The sequence below is a fragment of the Cervus canadensis genome, chromosome 16, assembly GCF_019320065.1.
Source record: "Cervus canadensis isolate Bull #8, Minnesota chromosome 16, ASM1932006v1, whole genome shotgun sequence".
NCBI lineage: Eukaryota > Metazoa > Chordata > Mammalia > Artiodactyla > Cervidae > Cervus > Cervus canadensis.
Genome location: NC_057401.1, coordinates 55,752,295 through 55,774,797, shown reverse-complemented (window position 1 = coordinate 55,774,797; position 22,503 = coordinate 55,752,295). Strand labels below are relative to the sequence as shown.

The 22,503-nt window shown below is 41.2% G+C and overlaps 1 protein-coding gene across 1 annotated transcript in view; it reads left to right on the top strand.

Moving 5' to 3' along the window:
* DNAH5 (dynein axonemal heavy chain 5) overlaps positions 1–15,759 on the top strand; it is a 317,085-nt gene extending 301,326 nt beyond the window's left edge. Inside the window, exons 77-79 of the mRNA XM_043489075.1 lie at positions 1,012–1,164; positions 1,952–2,183; positions 13,933–15,759. Of these exons, the coding sequence (XP_043345010.1) occupies positions 1,012–1,164; positions 1,952–2,183; positions 13,933–14,084 (537 nt within the window). The 3' untranslated portion in view covers positions 14,085–15,759. The remainder of the gene's footprint in view (positions 1–1,011; positions 1,165–1,951; positions 2,184–13,932) is intronic.
* Positions 15,760–22,503: the final 6,744 nt, after the last annotated feature.

Below are 22,503 nucleotides of genomic sequence, written 5' to 3'. Positions count from 1 at the left end.
TGGCCGTGCCACACAGGATGTGGGATATTAGTTCCTCAAATAGGGATTAGCCGCTGGACTTCCAGGGAAGTCCCACTTCCTGGAACTTAAAATCCTTTTATATAGGACTTTTTTCTACTCAACTTATTAACAGTCTTTGGGAATCTCAGTGTCTCTTGTAAAATAGGCATATCAATTCTCAAGCTATTTGAAATTCAAGTGGTTTATCTATTCAGGTTGATCAGTACATTTATTCACACATAAAATAGTGCAGTTACAGTGAAATGTTATAAAATATGATTTGGAGATACCTTCTAGTGTGACTGCTGATAATGTTGATGACATTGCCATGCCTGTTATAATAACATGAGTTCCACATGTGAATTCAGGCAGAACGTTACAGGCAATGAATGCAATTAATTTGTTGTTGGTAAGGAGACCTGTGTTTCCATTTTTATTCCCTTCATCGGAGAATATAAAAATGCTTTCTAAGAGATAGGAACTTCAGAAAATAAATGTTGTTTGCCCCATAAAAAAATAAGTGGAGAAAGGCTTCTACATTTGTCATTCACAGAATATAAAGTGCTGTTAAGGCCATAAGCACATTTACATAAATAGAAATGCTATTTTATAATGTATCTATTGAAAATATAGCCTAAGGAAAAATAGTTGGAGCCCGTTAAATTTAATTCAATTAATTGTTTTAATTGCTTTATGGCAGAATTGATCTTAACTATGTTCGTGTATGGAAGGAGATTTTTATTGACAGCAGATGTCTTAAACAGCATGCCAAGCTGGATTAATCTGGAATTCACATGATGATTAGTTGATTCTAACATACTTCATATTATTAAGAAGGAATAATTTGACATCTTAAATGTCAGAACCCTGCAGAAATTTATGCCTTGGGGACTTCTAAATTCTAAGAGTGAAATTGATATTTCATTATTGTTTTTTTTTTTCTGTGAATATAGTCAGTTACACAGTAGAATTAAACCTGTATTAATTCATGTTTTCATGTTTGCATTTCAGGCATCTTGGGTTTCAAGTACCTTGGGTTTCTGGTTTACTGAACTTATTGAAAGAAACTGCCAGTTTACCTCTTGGGTTTTCAATGACCGACCCCACTGCTTCTGGATGACGGGCTTTTTTAACCCTCAAGGATTTTTAACTGCAATGCGACAGGTGATAGCACTGATTTTTACCTGTTGTGTTATTACAATTTTCCTCTGGAGGGCTTTCTTCTTTCATTATAGTTTTGAATATGTAGTTTATAATAAGGCAGAATGATTGTCTGGTTTGGCCACCAGCAGTTAACTTTGTCCTGAACATAAATCCAGCAACTTGTTCTCAGGCTGCTAGCTTAGATTTAAAAATATTTATTTTTATATTTGATTTGATTTTATATTTCTTTTAAAATGGTTATCTAGTCATGAAGTCATCTCCGATATTTTGCAAACCCATGTACTGAAGCACACCAGGCTCCCCTGTCCTCTGCTATCTCCCGGAGTTTGCTCAAACTCATGTCCATTGAGTCGGTGATGCCATCCAACCATCTCATTCTCTGTTGTCCCCTTCTTCTCTTGCCCTCAATCTTTCCCAGCATCAGGGTCTTTTCCAATGAGTCAGCTCTTCACCGCAGGTGGCCAAAGTATTGGAGCTTCAGCTTTAGCATCAGTCCTTCCAATGAATAGTCAGGGCTGATTTCCTTTAGGATTGACTAGTTTGATCTCCTTGCAGTCCAAGGAGTTTTCTCCACAACCATAATTTGAAAGCATCAAGTTATTTGACACTGAAGTATAAATATGGTTAAATTAGGACACGGGTATTGCTTATGAGAGGATCTTTTAAAACCCTTTAAATACTATCCTACCTTTTTTGAATCTGGGGCTATATTGTTGTCATAATTATGCTTTTTACATTACATCTAGTTGCTGATGTCATCCTTTCCTTTTGCTCTTGCCCTGAGTAGGAAATAACTCGAGCCAACAAAGGCTGGGCTCTGGACAATATGGTTCTTTGCAATGAAGTCACCAAGTGGATGAAGGATGACATTTCTGCCCCTCCCACAGAGGGTGTCTATGTCTACGGCTTGTATCTTGAAGGTGCTGGCTGGGACAGGAGGAACATGAAACTTATCGAGTCCAAGCCCAAAGTGCTCTTCGAGTTAATGCCTGTCATAAGGATTTATGCTGAAAATAATGGTAAGTTGTCTGTGCCTTCAGGTATAGTTGGTACTGTGGGGTTGAATGATGTTATAAATATAGGATCTCATTATTTTTGTTATTATGTGATAAGGATTATACTCTGTTATCAAGTAGCTTCGTATTCACACCTGTGTTTAATGAATACTTACTGACTTCTGGGCTCTTCCTTGAGTGCTGCTGGGAGGCAATGGTTCTGGATAGTTCTTGCCTATCTAATAAAGCAAATAAAATATATAAGGATACTCATGGAGCATTAGTTAATGAGATAAGAAGCAAGGGTTTGGAATAGTTACTAGTGGTGAGAAAGGAGGGTGAGATAAGAGTGGGATGAAACTGTCACGGGTTGGATCTTGGGAGCAGGTAGACCTGGAAGGGCTGGGAAGAATGGATAGGTCTTGAATGATGATTTGGGCAAGTGGTGGAAAGGAGGAAAGAAGCCTTTCCAGGTGGGACTGCACAGGGCTCCCGGAGGTCATAACTCCTCCAGCCTGGAGATTTAAGTCAGGCTGTGAAGTCTGGATTTTATTCAGGGACATTGACTTAATTCAGTAGCTTATGGTAAAATGCTGGGTTCACATTGCAGCCTATGAAGGTGACAACACTTTTATGAAACACACACATCAAAGCAGAATCCTTTGACAGAGTTATCAAAGCTCTGTTTGACAAGTCTAAAAACACCTAAACTATTTTCCATTGTTGGTTTGATGTTTTCTAGAGGTTTTTGCATTTCACTCAGCTGACGTCTCCTCAAGGATAAACCACTGTTCACAATATGAGGAGACACTGTTCATTTCACTTTTAAAAAATTATATTCCTTTTAAAATAAAATTGCACATGTTTAAGGTGCATAACATCCCTGGAGGAGGAAATGGCAACCCACTCCAGTATTCTTGCCTGGAGAATCCCTTGGATAGAGCAGCCTGTGGGTTACAGTCCATAGAGTTGCGAAGAGTCAGATAGGACTGAAGCAACTGGCCAAGGTGTATAACATGGTGATTTGATATACATGGTGAGATGATCATTATAAGCCATAAATTCATGAGGTGGCCAGGATAGTAGATTCTAAGGAAGTCCTAATTTTATGATAGAAGCACGAAGATTTTTCTTTAAACAAGAGGCAAAAATCTCTCTGTAAAGGATAATTTTTAGTATATTTATCCCTTAGATAAATACCATACTTGTAAACAGATGTATAAACTTTGAACATTTGTTTTTTAAGCAAATGTTTGCTAAATTCCTAGTACAAACCAGATACAACCTTACCTGCAAGAGATAAAGATAGTTATGAACCAGATAATGCCCACAAGGGACTCATAGCCTAGTGAAGGAGACTGATAAGTAAACAATTAATTTAAACAGAATTTGATGCATGTTATGATAGAGATCCTTGGTGGCTCAGTGGTTAAGAATCTGCCTGCAATGCTGGAGACCTGGGTTCCATCCCTTGGTTGGGAAGAGCCCCGAAAAAGGAAATGACAGCCTACTCCAGTATTCTTGCCTGGAGAATCCCATGGACAAAGGAGCCTGGCTATATAGTCCATGGGGTCGTAAAGAGTCAGAGATGACTGAGTGACTAACAGATACACATGATAAGAGATGCTCTTAGGATGTTCAGGGACTCTAGAAGGAAAACAACTAAACCTGGTAGGAAGTGGAGGCTGCTTTTGAGGTGTGTTTTGGAGGATGAGAAGGAGAGGGTGTTAGAGTCAGACTTTTCTGGGCAGAGGGAAAGAGCTCTAGCTCAGTAAGTCAGCCAAGGTATCAACCATCTGACACACACTGCTCTATTGCTGGGGGTGCAACAGTGAGGAAAGACCATGCAGAACCCCCATTTGCACGGAGCTCAGTCTCAAGGAGGGATGGGTAACTGCAAAAGAGGCAAATATAGTCATTGCTACTCAAGGATTCTGTATGAATATGCCTACACTCTTAAAATTTATTTGTGACCCTAAGGTTAATGCCTGTGGCACTTTCATGGTTTTCACAGACATGTACAAAGCAGTGAAAAATCTGAACCTCCTGACATGTGTTTCCAACTTAGGTGGAGCAAGTCTGTCTCTGCTTCTTGTTTCAGCTCAGACTAAGCAAGTGCCTTTCCATGGTCTATTTAGTGCTAAGTTTTTCATATTTTTCTATTTTTCGTTGTTGAAAATGGCCCTTGAGTGTAGTGTTGAAGTGCTGTCTGAGGTTCCTGAGCACTAGAAGGCTGCGATGTACCTTATGGAGAAACCATGTGTGTTAGACAAGCTTCGTTCAGGCGTGAGGCACTGTGCTGTTGGCCTTGAGTTCAGTGTTAATGAATCAACAGAGTATATTAAAAAGATGACTTTAAACAAAAACACACATAAGGCAAGATTATGTATTGATTGGTTTTTAAGCAGAAACACACAGAAAACAAGGTTATGTATTGATCGGTTGATGAAAATTCTGTGACCAAGGTCTCTGAGGAAGCTGACCCTCTATTTGTCCTAGGAGCCATCGGTAATTTGGGCTTCATTAAACTATACCTACATTGTTGTTGTTCCGTTGCTAAGTTGTGTCTGATTCTTTGTGACCCCATGGACTGTAGTCTGCCAGACTCTTCTGTCTGTGGGATTCTCCAGGCAAGACTACTGGAGTGGGTTGCCATTTCCTTCTCCAGGGGATCTTCCCGACCCAGGAATCGATTCTGGGTTTCCTGCATTGGCAGGCAGGTTCTTTACAGCTGAGCCACCAGGGAAAATAGATACATTAGTCCCACAAATAATGAGGGTGGAGTGTAAATGAACAGACTGATTTCAGATAGCTCTTGTTTGTGTAAAGAAGACACACACAGGATGTGTCAAGGGGTGAGAGAGTTCAGACGTTCGGGGAAGAGTTTGCTGAGCAGAGAACATTGAACTAATATCCATGGAGCAAAGGCAAGGGTGCAGAGACAGGAGCTAGCATCGGAGGCACTGTGTTTGGGGAACAGACCGTGTGTAACGGAAGGGGCACCCATGAACATTAGAAAAGACGTGAGGGTGCTCAGCCTCCCTCTTGGTACAGGGTGTCGCTCCTTACGCCCCAGCCGTGTCTGAAAGGATCCATGTGTGTGCCTGGGCTTGGCAGACACACTGCCTGTGGCTTCATGATTTTTTTAAAAAAATAATTTTATTTATTAATTTAATTTTGGCTGTTCTGGGTCTTCATTGCCACGCGGGCCTTTCTCTAGTTGCAGCGAGCTGGGGCTACTCTCTAGCTGCGCTGCACAAGCTTCTCATTGAGGTGGCTGCTCTTGTTGCTGAGTTTGGGCTCTAGGGTGTGTGCGTTCAGTAGTTGAGATGCACGGGCTTCATTGCTCCGCAGGCATGTGGGATTTTCTTGAATCAGGGGTTGAACCCATGTCTCCTGCCTTGGCAGGTAGATTCTTTAACCACTGAGCCACCAAGGAAGCCCTGATCTTCATTAATCCTTACGGTGGTATGAAGTCCCAGGGCCGTGATTATTTTATAGAATTAATAGTCAAATGTTCTTTCAGCCAAAAGTAATACTTTAGAAATTCTGTTGCATCTAGTCAACACTGTTGCAAAAATATTTCCCTTATAAAGTGAAAGAAAAATCTTTCTCACATTCAGTTAGGTGTTACTTTTTTATTTCTTGTGACTAATGTGTAAAAATCCTTCGCCATGTGACATTGAACAGCTCAGCATGGAAGTAATAAAGCAATAATTTTATAATCCAGGCAGGCATTTATGACTTAAGAACACATTTTTGTGGAAGAAGTATACTCACCCTGCTGGGCATTAGTCAGCGGTGATGCTCATTAGCTGCAGGTAAGAGAGGAAATAAAAATAAGCAACAGAAAAGGTGACTATGAATTCCAAAGTGCTAATAAAAAAGTAAAGAAAACTGCAGTTCTTTATTGTTTTTTTTTTTTGTTTGTTTCAATAGAAGTTGGTGGAAACTTGCTGCCAAATAGCTTTGTGGTTGAAGAGGTGTTTTGTTAGTGATAGGAAGTTAACATTCCACTGTTCTTTTCATCTGTTCAGTCAGTTCAGTCACTCAGTCGTGTCCGACTCTTTGCGACCCCGCGGACTGCAGCACGCCAGGCTTCCCTGTCCATCACCAACTCCAGGAACTTGCGTAAACTCATGTCCATTGAGTAGGTGATGCCATCCAACCATCTCATCCTCTGTCGTCCCCTTCTCCTCCTGCCCTTAATCTTTCCCAACATCAGGGTCTTTTCCAACGAGTCAGTTCTTCGCATCAGGTGGCTAGAGGATTGGAGTTTCGGCTTCAGCATCAGTCCTTCCAATGAACATTCAGAACTGATCTCATTTAGGATGGACTGGTTTGATCTCCTTGCAGTCCAAGGGACTCTCAAGAGTCTGCTCCAACTCCACAGTTCCAAAGCATCAATTCTTCAGTAAAGTCTCCTATATACAGAGAGAGTGATGCTCTTAATAACTTTTGTGCTGTACCCCATGTGATGGGAAAATAGTGATTACAATGTTTGGGGGAACAAAGTGATACTCGCTAAGCAGGTTGAGAAGCATCTTAGCGTCCCTATAGCTAATGACAATATTTCCTGCAGGAGAAAACGTGTGTCTAAGCATGCCTTGTGACCCACCCTGATCCAGCACTGTGCGTTCACGGTGCTGGGATGGAGGTAGCCCCGTGCACTGACCCAGACCTGGAGACCTCCTGATACCTGAGCCCCACAGCATTTAATCCACTTTCTGTTTGTAAACCTGGAACTCTGCTAGTCTTCTGGAACCTGAGTCTGGGGAATTAGGTTTAGTGAAAAGGTAACTATGTATATGCACACACGTCTATACATGTGTAGAGGCAGAGAGGAGAAATCTAACACACCTTGGGTATCTATTGTATTCTAAGCACTATGCTACACCAGGCATTCACATATATTCACTCATTTAGTCTTTATGACAACTCTAGAAGTTGCATCATGACTATTTTGCAGATGGGGAAATAATAGGTTAGAGATATGATATAATTTGCCTGTGATTCCTGGCTAGTAAAGCTGCTATCAGAATCACCTTTGTCTGTTGTGGGTTGAATGCGCATCTCTGGGAATTTCTGTGGTTGTGTTCTACTCAAGACTGTGCATGTAGGGATGAAACTGGAAACTAAAGCCTAAATTGGACATGAGGAAAGCGTCCCTTGTATTTTGAAGTCATGAATTAATTTTTCTCAGGTACATAGTGAGGTAGACACAGTAAAAGGCCTCTGTCCTATAGGAACCTGAGTTCTGACTCCCTAGGCCCTCCTCTCCCAATGCTGCAGGCTAAGATGGTCACCTCCTCGCCCCACAGTGGGGCACATGTCCTCAGGTCAAGGGCAGTGAGCCAGGAGCCTGGATATTTGGGGTGCTCTCCTGCTTTACCACCATAGCACTCATGTGACTTTGGAGGAATCGCAACTGAGCCACAAGTGGAAGTTAGGTATCTAGTTATAGCCGGCTCATGTTTACACCTTTCTGCAAAAAAGCATGGAGGCACATGCATAGAGTATGTCACACTGTTGTTGAGGTTAAGAGCTTAGGCTCCCAATCCATTCCATCCAGATTTTCTCATCACCTGAAGCTTTGTAACCTTGGATAGGCAACTCACCTCTTTGGGTTCTTCCATTTTTCTCATCTGTAAAATGGATTTAATCATGTTACCCATCTCACTGGGTTGCTGACAGAATAAAACTGACAATGTCCAGCATGTAATTAGCATATAATAGATAATAATAAAAGCAATTACTGTTATTATTAATACAGTAACACATGCTTAGTTTCAGTTCAGTTGCTCAGTCGTGTCCAACTCTTTGTGACCTCCTGGACTGCAGCACACCAGGCTTTCCCCTCCATCACCAACTCCCGGAGCTTGCTCAAACTCATGTCCGTTGAGTTGGTGATGCCATCACATGCTAGTTGAAGGATTAAAAGAAATATCGCATATAAACGTTCTCTATTTAATAACTCAAATGTTTTTAGCAAAACAGGGATTGAATAAAGGAATGATATGAGGAATCTCTAGGTAACTTGGTTGTTTTACATATCAGAAGGAATATATGATGTCAGTTCAGTTCAGTCGCTCAGTTGTGTCTGACTCTTTGTGACCACATGAACCTCAGCTTGCCAGGCCTCCCTGTCCATCACCAACTCCCAGAGCCCACCCAAACTCATGTCCATCAAGGCAGCGATGCCATCCAACCATCTCATCCTCTGTCATCCCCTTCTCGTCCTGCCCTCAGTCTTTCCCAGCATCAGGGTCTTTTCAAATGAGTCAGCTCTTCGCATCAGGTGGCAAATGTATTGGAGTTTCAGCTTCAACATCAGTCCTTCCAATGAACACTCAGGACTGATCTCCTTTAGGATGGACCGATTGGATCTCCTTGTAGTCCAAGGGACTCTCAAGAGTCTTCTCCAACATCACAGTTCAAAAGCTTCAATTCTTCAGTGCTCAGCTTTCTTTATAGTCCAACTCTCACATCCATACATGACCACTGGAAAAACCATAGCCTTGACAAGATGGACCTTTGTTGGCAAAGTAATGTCTTTGCTTTTTATTATGCTGTCTAGGTTGGTCATAACTTTCCTTCCAAGGAGTAAGCATCTTTTAATTTCATGGCTGCAGTTACCATCTGCAGTGATTTTGGAGCCCCCCAAAATAGTCTGTCACTGTTTCCATTGTTTCCCCATTTTTTTGCCATGAAGTGATGGGACTGGATGCCATGATCTTAGTTTTCTGAATGTTGAGCTTTAAGCCAACTTTTTCACTCTCCTCTTTCACTGTCATCAAGAGGCTCTTTAGCTCTTCTTCACTTTTTGCCATAAGGGTGGTGTCATCTGCATCTCTGAGGTTATTGATATTTCTCCCGGTAATCTTGATTCTGGCTTGTGCTTCATCCGGTCCAGTGTTTCTCATGGTGCACTCTGCATGTAAGTTAAATAAGCAGGGTGACAACATATAGCCTTGACGTACTCCTTTCCCTATTTGGAACCAGTCTGTAGTTCCATGTCCAGTTCTAACTGTTGCTTCCTTACCTGCATAGAGGTTTCTCAAGAGGCAGGTCAGGTGGTCTGGTATTCCCATCTCTTTCAGGATTTTCCACAGTTTGTGGTGATCCACACAGTCAAAGGCTTTGGCATAGTCAATAAAACAGAAGTAGATGTTTTACTGGAATTCTCTTGCTTTTTCGGTGATCAAGTGGATGTTGGCAGTTTGATCTCTGGTTCCTCTGCCTTTTCTAAAGCCAGCTTGAACATCTGGAAGTTCACGGCTCACGTATTGTTGAAGCAAAAGAGGGATTAAATAAAGGAATGACATAAGGAATCTCTAGGTAACTTGGTTGTGTTACATATTAGAAAGAATATATGATGTAATGGTATACTAACATTTGCATGAAAAACGTAGGCTAGAGAGAGAGAAGTTATACAGTTAGAAAATGAAATTTCCTCAAGGTGTTTTATTGAAACCTTTAGTATCCCAAAGCATATAGCTCACCAATTTAGACATCTTCATCTCTCTGCTTCTCTTTCTGGAGCCCCACAGTTTTAAACATATTTAGCTGATTTGTTCTACCTACCTAGCATGTTTATTTTGCCTTCAATTTTTTTGTCTAACCAGGGGTAATAGTTTCAGATGTTTATGTGCTTGTTTATAAAGCATCTGTCAGCACTTTTTCAATGAAGTTATATTTTTAGTAGTTTCTAATCCTGCTGCAGAAGGTTGTTACATGCTGTGACTTGGTGTGAATACCTTCCCTTCTGAAGCAATTAAAAATAAATAAAATTGGATAAATATTTCAGAGAATTGCCTTTTTTTACCTGCTTATTGAAAAGAATGCCATTTTTTTTCCCACTGTATTTTTCTTTTGGGATTAAAACCGAAATAATCAAATACTTCCCAAGGTGCAATTATTATGTTTATCACTTATTTCAAATATAAGACTCTAAGGGCTTTTTTCAAGGGTTATAAAATGATTATTAGTGAAATGTGTATCAAGAAGAACAATTAGTTAAATATCTGTTATATGTTCAGACCCTAGGATTAAAGGGTTTAAATACATCAGTTAGTGTAGTTATTATTAATTGCACTCCTCAAATTGAGTCATTCACTTATTTAATCAGGAATTTTCATTTAATTGTTGTTGTTCAGTCGCTAAACCCTGTCCTACTCTTTTCGACCTCATGGACTGCGGCATGCTATCCTCCTCTGTCCTTCATTATCTCCTGGAGTTTGCTCAGATTTGTGTCTGTTGAGTCAGCGATGCTATCTAACCATCTCATTCTATGCTGCCCGCTTCTCCTTTTGCCTTCAGTCTTTCCCAACATCAGGGTCTTTTCCAGTGAGCCAGTTCTTCACGTCAGATGGCCGAAGTATTGGAGCTTCAGCTTCAACATCAATAATCCTTCCAATGAATATTCAGGGTTGATTTTCTTTAGGACTAACTAGTTTGATCTCCCTGCTGTTCAAGAGACTGTCAAGAGTCTTCTCCAACACCAGAGTTCAAAAGGATCAATTCTTCAGTGCTCAGCCTTCTTTATGATCCAACTCTCACATTTGTACACGACTACTTGAAAAACCACAGCTTTGACTACACGGACACTTGTTGGCAAAGTGATATCTATGCTTTTGAATACTCTAAGTTTGTTATAGCTTTCCTTCCAAGAAACAAGTATCTTTTAATTTCATGGCTGCAGTTACCATCTGCAATGATTTTGGAGCCCAAGAAAAGAAAATCTGTCACTGTTTCAACTTTTCCCCCTTCTGTTTGCCATGAAGTGATGGAACCAGATGCCATGATCTTAGTTTTTTGAATGTTGAGTTTCCAGCCAGCTTTCAGGTTCTCCTCTTAGTTCCTCTTCATTTTCTGCCATTAGAGTGGTATCATCTGCATATCTGAGGTTGTTGATATTTCTCTCTGCAATCTTGATTGTAGCTTGTAATTCATCTAGTCCAACCTTTCTCATAATGTACTCTGCACATAAGTTAAATAAGGAGGGTGACAACATACAGCCTTGATGTTCTGCTTTCCCAGTTTTGAACCAGTCCATTGTTCCATCCGGTTCTAACTGTTGCTTTTTGTCCTGCATACAGGTTTCTCAGGAGGCAGGTAAGTTGGTCTGGTATTCCCATCTCTTGAAGAATTTTCCATAGTTTGTTGTGATCTGTCCAGTCAAAGGCTATAGCATAGTCAATGAAGCAGAAGTTAGATATTTTTCTGGAATTCTCTTGCTTTCACTGTGATCCAGCATATGTTGGCAATTTGATCTCTGGTTCCTCTGCTTTTTCTAAATCCAACTTGAACATCTGAAAGTTCTCGGTTCACATACTGCTGAAGCGTAGCTTGAAGAATTTTTAGCATAACCATACTAGCATGTGAAATGAGCGCAATTGTGTGGTAGTTTGAACATTCTTTGACTTTGCCCTTCTTTGGGATTGGATTGAAAACTGACCTTTTCCAGTCCTTTGGCCACTGCCATTTTCCAAATTTGCTGACATATTGAGTGCAACACTTGAATAGCATCATCTTTTAGGATTTAAAATAGCTTAGCTGGAATTTTCATATGTTTGCTTTATTATTATTACTTATGATATTCTCATGGTGATTAAAAAATAGTAGCTAGACTTAAAAATTAGGTATTGCATTAACTTAGATGGTTTCTAATAATTAATTTCATGGAATTAAGCAAATGCATCATTTTAGAGTACTGTAAAATATCTGTGACATTGTTTTAGAACAGAATTCCTCAGCCTTGGTGTTGGTGACACTTTTGGCCCAGATGAGTCTTGTGAGGGACCGTCCTGTGCATCACTGGATGCTAGCAGTGTCCCTGGCCTCTAGCCACCAGTTGCCAGTCGCACCTTCCCGATTGTGATAACCAAATATGTCTCTAGATATTAGTACCCTGGTAAAAAAATCACATTTGGTTAAGAATTGTGGCTTTAAACCACTTTTATTGAAACTCTTGTAAAGTGCTATCATATGCAAATGTTTAATTTCTTCCAACAAAATGAATTAGATTTATAGTGGAGAGGCTTCCAGGTGGCTTCCCACTGGCAGTTGGAGTCACAGGAGACATGAATTCTATCCCTTGGTTGGGACTATCCCCTGGAGAAGGAAATGACACCCCACTCCAGTATTCTTGCCTGAAAAATCCTGTGGACAGAGGAACCTGGTTGGCTACAGTCCATGGAGTATCAAAGAGTTCGATAATACTGAACATACACACACACAGCACAGCAGTTTGAAGGTTTTATTGGGTCTAAAAATTAGACTTTAACTGCTGGTGCTGCCTTGTTTTTTGATCTGTTAGGAAAAGCTGAATTATTGAGGAAATTAGTTTTTGGGAAATATGTTCAATATCACTAATATATTAATATTGCATTTTGAAAGTTCTATATTTATAACACTATTTCTCCAAAGTTATCCTCTTGGTTAAATGTGTTTTCATCTCAGTAGTTATGTTAGGATCATTTATAACGTTGGCCTTCCAGAGAAGTACATGGAGGAATGCAGACATAACTTCTGTCCTGAAATAGTTTATAGTCTGGGAGAGAAAGGGACTAATATACAGCCTCCAAAGATGGATGTTACAAGATGTGCAAATAAACTATTATGGGTAGGAGTGGATTTAACAAGAAGCTCCTGAAGCTTAAACTCCAGGGCTACTCAACACAGAGGCTTTTTCCAAAACTTAATTTGGCATTTGCAAATTATACTCTTTTTCTTAAAAGAAGTTCCTTCTCCAAACTATATAAGTTTGAAGTTACAAAAGATCTGCATCCATCCTCAGCACGGGGATTCCTGGGCTGGAGAGAATGCCTAAGAGAGGACCTATACAGGATGGATACAGAGATTGTCTCTCATGACAGATATGATTATGGAGATTCCATGTATTATTCACCTACTCCAGAAAAGTAGACTGACAGTTAGATAGCTGAACTGTGCCACGGCTCTCTGCTTCCCGCCATTTGTATTTCTCTACGCACATAGAGAACTCACAACACCTGGTAGGGTTGGGGAACATCCTCTGTCCTGTGATTTCCAATGTGGCTTGGTAGTAGTTTAGTGGCTACATCATGTCCAACTCTGTGCAACCCTATGGACTGCAGCCTGCCAGGCTCCTCTCTCCATGGGATTTCCCAGGCAAGACTATTGCAGTGGGCAGCCATTTCCTTCTCCAGGGGATTTTCCTGACCCAGGGGTCAAACCCAAGTCTCTAGCACTGTAGGCAGATTGTTTATGGACTGACCTACCAGGGAAGCCCAATGTGGTTTGGACTATGGCAAAAAGGATTGAAGAAGGGATTTTGCAATAATAATAGTGAAGTACCAGTGAGCATTGGTGCTGGGTATCTGACTAAAAGGGACAGGTGCTTTTGCCAAAGGCAAACCATATGCGAAAAACAAAGAAGGTGTGAGGACACAAGATTTTGGGGGGGAGGTACAGGGGCAGCGGGGAGGTGCAAAGTTGACTTGACAGGTGGAAAGGAGGGAGAGGAAGAAGCAGGTGGGCATGTCGCGGGACATGAGGTGGGTGGGATAAATGTGAGACCATCTGGGTAGCTTGTCACTGCACCCCCCCTCCCCGACCGGGAATGCTTGATAGCATCTGCTTCGCATCTAGGGATTGCCTGACCTCAGGAGGAATTTCCCTCATTCTGCCCAGCCCGTTGTGACCTTCCAGATGCACACATTTGGCTCTGCACTCTGTTTGGGGGCTGCATGAATGAGAACGTCACTGAGATTTTTGATGGTTTTTGTTGTAGCTGTGAGAAATCCTCGATTATACTCTTGTCCCGTCTACAAGAAGCCCGTCCGAACAGACCTGAACTACGTCGCTGCTGTAGACCTCCGGACGGCCCAGGCCCCTGAACACTGGGTGCTGCGTGGAGTTGCCCTTCTCTGCGATGTCAAGTAATGCATGGCCTCACCCAGTAAATGCAGGATCCAGACTATCAGAGCTCTGTTCTCCCCTATGGACGTTGTGTAAATCAGGTTGATCTTACTGTGTGTGAGTTGCATCAGTGTTCCTGGCTCCTTCACTGGATGCTTGATTATATTTAGTCTGTTTCACCGTTAATGACCAATCACTGTGTTTTTTGAAAAGCTATTTGGTGATTTAGAAGTAAGATTTATAACTTTCTAATCAAGATTGGCCCTCAAATCCTGAGTAAATCATTTTCTTCTTTCAACGCCAAAGACTGACTAGGGTAAATAGATGGTATTAGTATTTCCCTGGAAGGGATTATTCTTCTGATAATGTGGTTCTGGTGACAGCCCAGTTCTCTAAGGTAACATGACAAGTTTGTGCTAATTCTGTTTCTATTGCCTTTTGCATTTAGGTCAGGTAAGAGATTTGTTTTCATGACTGAAGTTGCCAGTTAAATAGATCTAAAAAAATGGAAGGAAATACAATGGTGGGTTAAAAATGTGAATAGATGAATAGATGATGCGTGTAATCCTATAGAATAAGCATATGGAATAGTGTTCAACTCTACTGATAATTACTAAAGAGCAACACTTAACTTACATTTGTTATAATTTTAAAAAATTAAAGCTAAAAGTGAATTGTGGTGAGGTCTTTGTAAAAGTGATACATTCAGACTCCTTGAACAATAGAAATCAACCCGTTCTTTTTGTAAAATGATTAAATAACTAAGCACAGAAGGAATCATAAAAACATTCACATGCTTTGACCCTTATTTTCTCTCCTAGAAACCTACCAAGGAAACAATTTGAAAGACTGAAGAAATTATTATAAAAATGTATTTAATAGCATAAAAATAATAAATGCCCCCAAAGGTAAAAAATAAGTCTATGATTAAGGAAATTAGAGGATATTAGACAGCTATGAAAAACAATAGTGAAGATTTCATAATGTGGAAATGGTGACCACAGGCTGTTAAGTGAAAGATAGAGTTAGCAAAATATTGAGTATTATAACTAAAATGTATTTGGTGTAGACAAAAATTAGAAGATAATGTGGAAAAATAAAAGCAGGTATGATTGAATGGTAAAGGTTTCAGTTGACTTGAAAAAATGTAATGATTGGAAGAAAAAAAATAGGAAAAGGATAAAAGTCTTAGATAGTGGGTGAAAATGTCACATGATCATTTATTAATTAGGAAAAATACTATCTAAGGGACTTTTCACATATTTTTACTTTAAATCATGACTATAAATTATACATTGTTTCATCTATAACCTGTTTACTTGGAAACTTGGTCAGTGCTAAGGTAGAACTGCAGCTTAGAATTGGTTAACTTCAGATCTGCATAACTTCAGGTTTCTGGTGATAAAGGGTTTTATTGGGAGGAAGGATTACAAGGAGACCAGTGTGGGTCCCTTGCACTAGGACTTGCTCTATGATGAGTATCATTTTATTTTAATTACAATGAGAATTAGACCTGAATGGTTCATGTGACATCTACCCATCTTGGACAATACTATTTTCATTTGAGCAGCTTCTTTTAGTCTGAATTAATGTATCAGTTGATCTGTGTGAACTGTGGTAAAACAATCATTTTATTTTGAATAATAAATAATGAAAATGCAGAAATAATGCAGATGAATAAAAGTTGTTAATGAATGTCTGAATTGTAATCGCTATTTGTAAACAAAGGGGTGAGTTCCATTGAGTATCCAGAAATAAGCTTTTAAAACTGGATTTTTGTAATCCAATAACTTGAAAATGTATAATTCATATAATTTTGTGATATACTTCATTGGTATATATGTACAAGTTTTGGAGACCCAAAGTAGAAAAGAACACCGTGAAAACAAGTAGAAATTTTTAGGAAGTAATTCAGCAGGGAGACTTCCCTGGAGATCCGGTGGTTAACAGTCCATCTTGCAATGCAGGATTCTTGGGTTTGATCCCAAGAGAACTAAGATCCCACCTGCCTCAGGATAGCTAAGCCCGGGTGCCTCACCTACTGCAGCGTGACTTCTGCGGAGCCCTCCCGCTGCAGTGACTGAGCCTGTGTGCCACAACTAGAGTCTGTAATGGGAGAGCCTGTGTGACGTAAGGACGATCCCTCATGCCGCAGCTACGACCTGACAGAGCTGAATTCAGTTCAGTTCAGTCGCTCAGTCATGTCCGACTCTTTGCGACCCCATGAACTGCAGCACGCCAGGCCTCCCTGTCCTTCACCAACTCCCAGAGCTTAATCAAATTCATGTCCATGGAGTCGGTGATGCCATCCAACCATCTCATCCTCTGTCGTCCCCTTCTCCTCCTGCCCTCAATCGTTCCCAGCATCAGGGTCTTTTCCAATGAGTTAGTTCTTCTCTTCAAAGTACTGGAGTTTCAGCTTCAGTATCCGTCCTTCCAATGAATATTGAGGACTGATTTCCTTTAGGATGGACTGATTGGATCTCCTTGCAGTCCAAGGGACTCTAAAGAGTCTTCTCCAACACCACAGTTCAAAAGCATCAATTCTTCAGTGGCTCAGCTTTCTTCATAGTCCAACTCTCACATGCATACATGACTACTGGAAAAACAGAATTAAAATTTTAAAAATTCAATAAGGAACATCACTGAAACATGGAGGAGCCAGTGAGGCCCCTTTCTGCTTCACCTCCACCCCCTACCCCATAGCTCCTACCCAATGAAGGGCACTCAATATTCTACTGAATTGGGGACCAGAGAGGACCAACTGACTGAATCTTCAGGTTGATGGAGAGAGTCGCTGACTGCCTCAGATGTAGAGAAAGCTACAGTGGGGATTTTGTTGCATTTCAGGGTGATAGACCCATTTTTTCAACTGTATCAATATTGATTTACTTAAAAAAGTATTTGTCTTGCACCTTCTGTGTGTCAGGCACTCTGGTGCCCTGGTGGGATGATTGTGGGAAAAATTCTCACAGTCCCTGGTTTCATGGAATTCATGGAGGAGGGCACAGCAACCCACTCCAGTATTTCTGCCTGGAGAACCCCATGGACAGAGGAACCCGGCAGGCTAGTCCATGGGATAACACAGAGTTGATCATGACTGAAGCAACTTAGTACATGCACATAAGAGAACTAGACAAAGAAACTAAGCAATTATCCAGGCACATAATTTTATATGATCTCAGTGTATGGTTGGATAACCTGACATGTGTGGGTGATACACAGCAAAAGATATAGGGACATCCCTGGTGGTCCAGTGGTTAAGACTCTGCTCTTCCAATGCAGGGGACATGGGGTTCCATCGTTGGCCAGGGCACTAAGATCCCACATGCCAAGTGGTGTGGCCATAAGATTTTTTTTAAGAAGATGGAAAAATATTTAAAGATGGGGAGTTGAAAGAAATGGCAACCCACTCCAATATTCTTGCCTGGAGAATTCCATGGACAGAGGAGCCTGTAGGCTACAGTCCATGGGGTCATAGAGTTGGACACAACTGAGTGATTAACACACTAAATGCTATGAAGGAAGCACTGGATTCCATGAGGGAGCTGGTAGTTATTCATGGGTCATGGGTTAGCAGGTAGAAGCCACACTACAGTGTCCCCATTTATTTTTTTAATTGTATTATTTTTTTTTTACAACTATTATTATTATTTTTTAACTAAGAGTCCAGCCTGGGATACAGGCTGCGAAGGGCTACTTTCTAAGTAAAACTGTAAACCTTGTTCTGACTGCTGCCAACTCCAGCACAGTGGCTGATGGACACCATGTGTTTCTAAGTCACTGGAGGGAGAAGTACCTCTTTGTGTTAACTGCTTGTTTGCAATGGAAAATCTTGTAAATAATTCAACATTAAGAGGCAGGAAGAGACAAAACACAAATGTTACAATTACATAGCTTGCAGGGTTCTCCAATTTAGATAAAATACACAGTGTCAACAGTGTCTTTGTCAATGATAAATTTTTGTTCAACGTTATGGCATTATTAAAAAATTAGATATGCTAATACATCCTGCTAACATAGTTTATAACATTTTTGCAACTCAAAAATCTTTAGTGATCATAAAAATAGTTCAATATTTATATTAGTATATGAGCCATTTTCTCTTAAAGACCCAATTTTCCCTCACCTCCAAATCTGTAACACGATTTTTGTGCCCCATGTCAGGCCCTGGTGAGGTCCATGATCACTTTTACATTTAAAATACTATACTCTTGCAAGTATCAGTGAAATGAAGTAGGATCTTATGGTCCTTGTTCCCCAGGTCCTCTGCCTGCCTTTTGTCTGTGAGAAAAACTTTAGCCAAAGAATAAGTTAAATCAGAGAAGTGAGAGCATGCAGAAAGAAAGGAAAACTGTCAAAGGAAACCAAATAATAATAGTTTAGTCATTAAGCATAGTCAAGAACTTTTAGTTTCTTCTCAAGGGCTATAGGTAATATTTTGAGCCATATCCTGTTAGCTGTCTTGTAGATACTGAAATCCCTACCTGGTGGTGAAGTTAACTACATGATGACCGGAACTGTAGCCATGATGTGTGTGTTAGTCGTTCAGCTGTGTCCGATTCTTTAAAACCCCACGGACTGTAGCCCACCAGGCTCCCCCATCCGTGGGATTCTCCAGGTAAGAATACTGGAGTGGGTTGCCATTCCCTTCTCCAGGGGAATCTTCCTGACCCAGGGATTGAACCTGGGTCTCCTGCCTTGTCTGAGCCACCAAACTTTTAAGCAGAAATGAAAAAGAACCATCGAGAATGAAGAAACCCTTCCCTTCTCTGGGGTCTTGCTCTCTGCCTCCGTCTTTGAAGGTGTTGCGTCTGAGACAGTGGTTCTCAAACTGCATGCCTGGGAAACCCAGATGTGGCCAACAGCCTCAACTCACAAATGTGTGCGATATCCACACCTTCACTTAAGCACCAGTGACACTTGCTGCTGTCCCACCAAGGATCTCCTCACATAACACCAGCAAGTCAAGGTCAAGGGTCCTCAAGGTCTAGGCTCCTCAAGGTCAAAGCTCCCCAAGGTCAAGGCTCCTCAAGGAGCTCTCTCTCAGCTTTGCTGGCCTTGCCCTCCATGGAGGACCCTGTGAGTATGAGTGTTTCCCTGGTGGGATCTTCCTTGGTTACTTCAGGTTGTAGAAAATAACTAGAGGGCCACCCCAGGCAGAGGGAGCTGGGGTCCAGCTGTCCACCAAATGCACCCACAGTGGGGGCAAATCTTCCCAAGACTGGACCCCCCACCCAGCAGCTCACAGAACTCCTCAAATTTAGAGCAAATATGCTCTCTCAGGGCACACCCTTGAGGTAGCCACAGTTCCATCAGGGCCTGCCAGACAGTTGAAGACCCTAAAGACCAGGACCCCCATGGCCAGCTCCTTGCAGGGATCCCCACATGTGTGCACAGAGCTGCTGCCCCACATGGAGGCTCCATGACATAAGCTGTTGACTTTTGAGAACAGACTGGCCTCAAGAAATAGAAACAAACCAACCTTGAAACTGAGGATTAACTGTACTTCAAACAAGATGATGCTGGTCAGACCACCAATGACCAATTTCAAGGTGGTTGTCAGAGCTGACTGCACTGTTTCTGCATGTAGCCCCCTCCCTCACCTTATTAAAAACTCTAGCCCACTGAATGTCATTGAGATGGAGTCAGTCTTTGGACAGGAGTCCATCCCCACCCTCCTCCTCAGTTGCCAGCATCCAAAATAAAGCAAATTTTCCTTTCCACCAACTCTGTCTCTTCATTGACTTTTGAGCCATGAGCAGCCAGACCCCTCCTCTTTCAGTTACATTAGGCGTGATTTGTGAAAATTACATTGTATAACTGATTACTGTTCATTAGTAGCCCTAGTCAACACATCAAAATAATGCCTTTTAAGGGAAGACAAAAGGTATAATTATATTCACAATATGGTCCTCCAGATTGAGTGAAACCAGTAAACGGATCAGTATGTTGTGAAACCGTGAGGAAATCTAGTAGTTTGCGCTTAATATTTTTTAGCGTTGAGTTCTAGTAATTTTTGAAGTTTATACATTCTGGTTAATCGATCGACGTCGGCTGTATCCAATATCTGCATATCGTGTCTACAAATACCTCCAATGAATGATAGAAGAGAATTCAAGGTCCGCTTTAGAATCAGCTATGAGCTTTGGGTAGGACACTGTGAACCCACAAACCGGTCCTTACCTGTCTTAAAGGGGAGCCTTATTCTGTGATGAGCTTTACACACAGTGAACCTTCTCAAGGCAAGAGCCAACTGCACTGCTACCCTGAGGCTTTTCTGGTTTAGTTCTTCAGCCTGGAAAACCATTAAACTGACAGCCAGATAGAAATCACCAGTTGAATCCTACTCTCTCCTTTCATTTGCATGAGAAGAAATGAAAATACAGCGACTAGAGAACCAGAAGGCTGTAAGGTAGTATCCTCAGCAGGGATGGGTTGGAGGATCGAAAGGACAGTTGGGTTTCTTTTCTTCAGACACTGTGAGAATTCCATTATTAGCAATAACTCCAACAGATCAAGATGATGAATGAATAAGCTCCTTCAAAGTCCTCAAATGAGCCCTTAAAAACCAGCTTATCCCCTAGATTTCTAAGTTTTCATTACAAAATGCCAACAGTATTATGACCTAATAGTATAATTTCAATGCCTTAAAGGATTTAATCCAAGGTTTTAGAAAAGTTCTACCAGCTCTTAGTATTAATAACATCATGAAACTACCATGTGGACTTGCCCCATGTGTATTCTTCCTGTGGCTCCTTTGTGCCTCTCTAGATTTAGGACTCCATGTAGATTCCTGAGGCTCAGGATTTACAGGCAAGCTTCACTGTCTCCAACTTTTGAGTTTATGTTGGTGGTTGCAGAGCTTGGGAGGCTTGCCCTCCGTCTGGTTTGCGGGCCAAACACCGTTTCTCACTGGGCTACGCGCTGTTGCTCCTTGTCGGGTGTCATGTGGGTACAGCCAGGACATATTTGTGGCGTGATGCTTTGCCTCTGCTCCAGGAATGCTTTACGATCTCGGTTAATACCTTTCTTCATTTATTTCTTCACTTAGGCTAATAAGCATAAGCATTCACATCAGCTATGATCGTAAACACACTTGCCTGGAAAGCCAATTAAGTTTCTTCCAGTATTTTGTGCAGGAGTCAATTTTAATAAGACCACATAGAGCGTTCATGAGTCCTCGAGAGGGGAGAAAGATTAAATGTGGTGAAGGCCACCAAGGAGATTATATAAAAAGTCATGAGATGGGGAGCTTTGTGAAGGATTATGAAGCAGAACCTGTGTTTCAGCTCAGGTTGGACTCCTCTGTATTGCTGCGTGCAGTTTAAATTCACTCCGTTAGCATCACCTCGCTCCTCATGGTCCACTGTAATGTCATTTGTAATATATTTAAGCACATACCTACAGCAAATCCTGGGAGGCCTGCAGAAAAAGAGCTTATAAAACATTTTAGTGATTTATCATTTGAAAAGTGATCCTTTGCATGCACCAATTAAACTTTTTGCTATACTAACAAATAGTGAAAATGCTTTTACTGTCTCAGAAACATTTTAAATCACCATTGTTCACATCTTACAAACCTGATACACCACTGATCACAAAGATTTTTAAGTGGCACAAATGAGGGGTTATAAAAGATGATTGCTGTCAATTCAGTTCAGTTGCTCAGTCGTGTCTGACTCTTTGAGACCCCATGGACTGCAGCACGCCAGGCCTCCCTGTCCATCACCAACTCCCAGAGTTTACTCAAACTCATGTCCATTGCGTCGGTGATGCCATCCAACTATCTCATCCTCTGTCGTCCCCTTCTCCCGCCTTCAATCGTTCCCAGCATCAGGGTATTTTCCAATGAGTCGGTTCTTTGCATCAGTTGGGCAATGTATTGGAGTTTCAGCTTCAACATCAGTCTTTCCAATGAATATTCAAGACTGATTTCCTTTAGGATGGACTGGTTGGATCTCCTTGCAGTCCAAGGGATTCTCAAGAGTCTTCTCCAACACCACAGTTCAGAAGCATCAATTCTTCAGTGCTCACCTTTCTTTATAGTTCAACTCTCACATCCATATATGACTACTGGAAAAACCATAGCTTTGACTAGACAGACTTTTGTTGGTAAAGTAATGTCTCTGCTTTTTAATATGTTGTCTAGGTTGGTCATAGCTTTTCTTCCAAGGACAAGCGTCTTTTAATTTCATGGCTCAGTCAGCATCTGTAGTGATTTTGGGCTTCAGCATCTGAAGCCCCAGAAGATAAGTCTGTCACTGTTTCTACTGTTTCCCCATCTATTTGCCATGAAGTGATGGGACCAGATGCCATGATCTTAGTTTTCTGAATGTTGAGTTTTAAGCCAACTTTTTCACTCTCCTCTTTCACTTTCACCAAGAGGCTCTTTAGTTCCTCTTTGCTTTCTGCCATAAGGGTGCTGTCATCTGCATATATG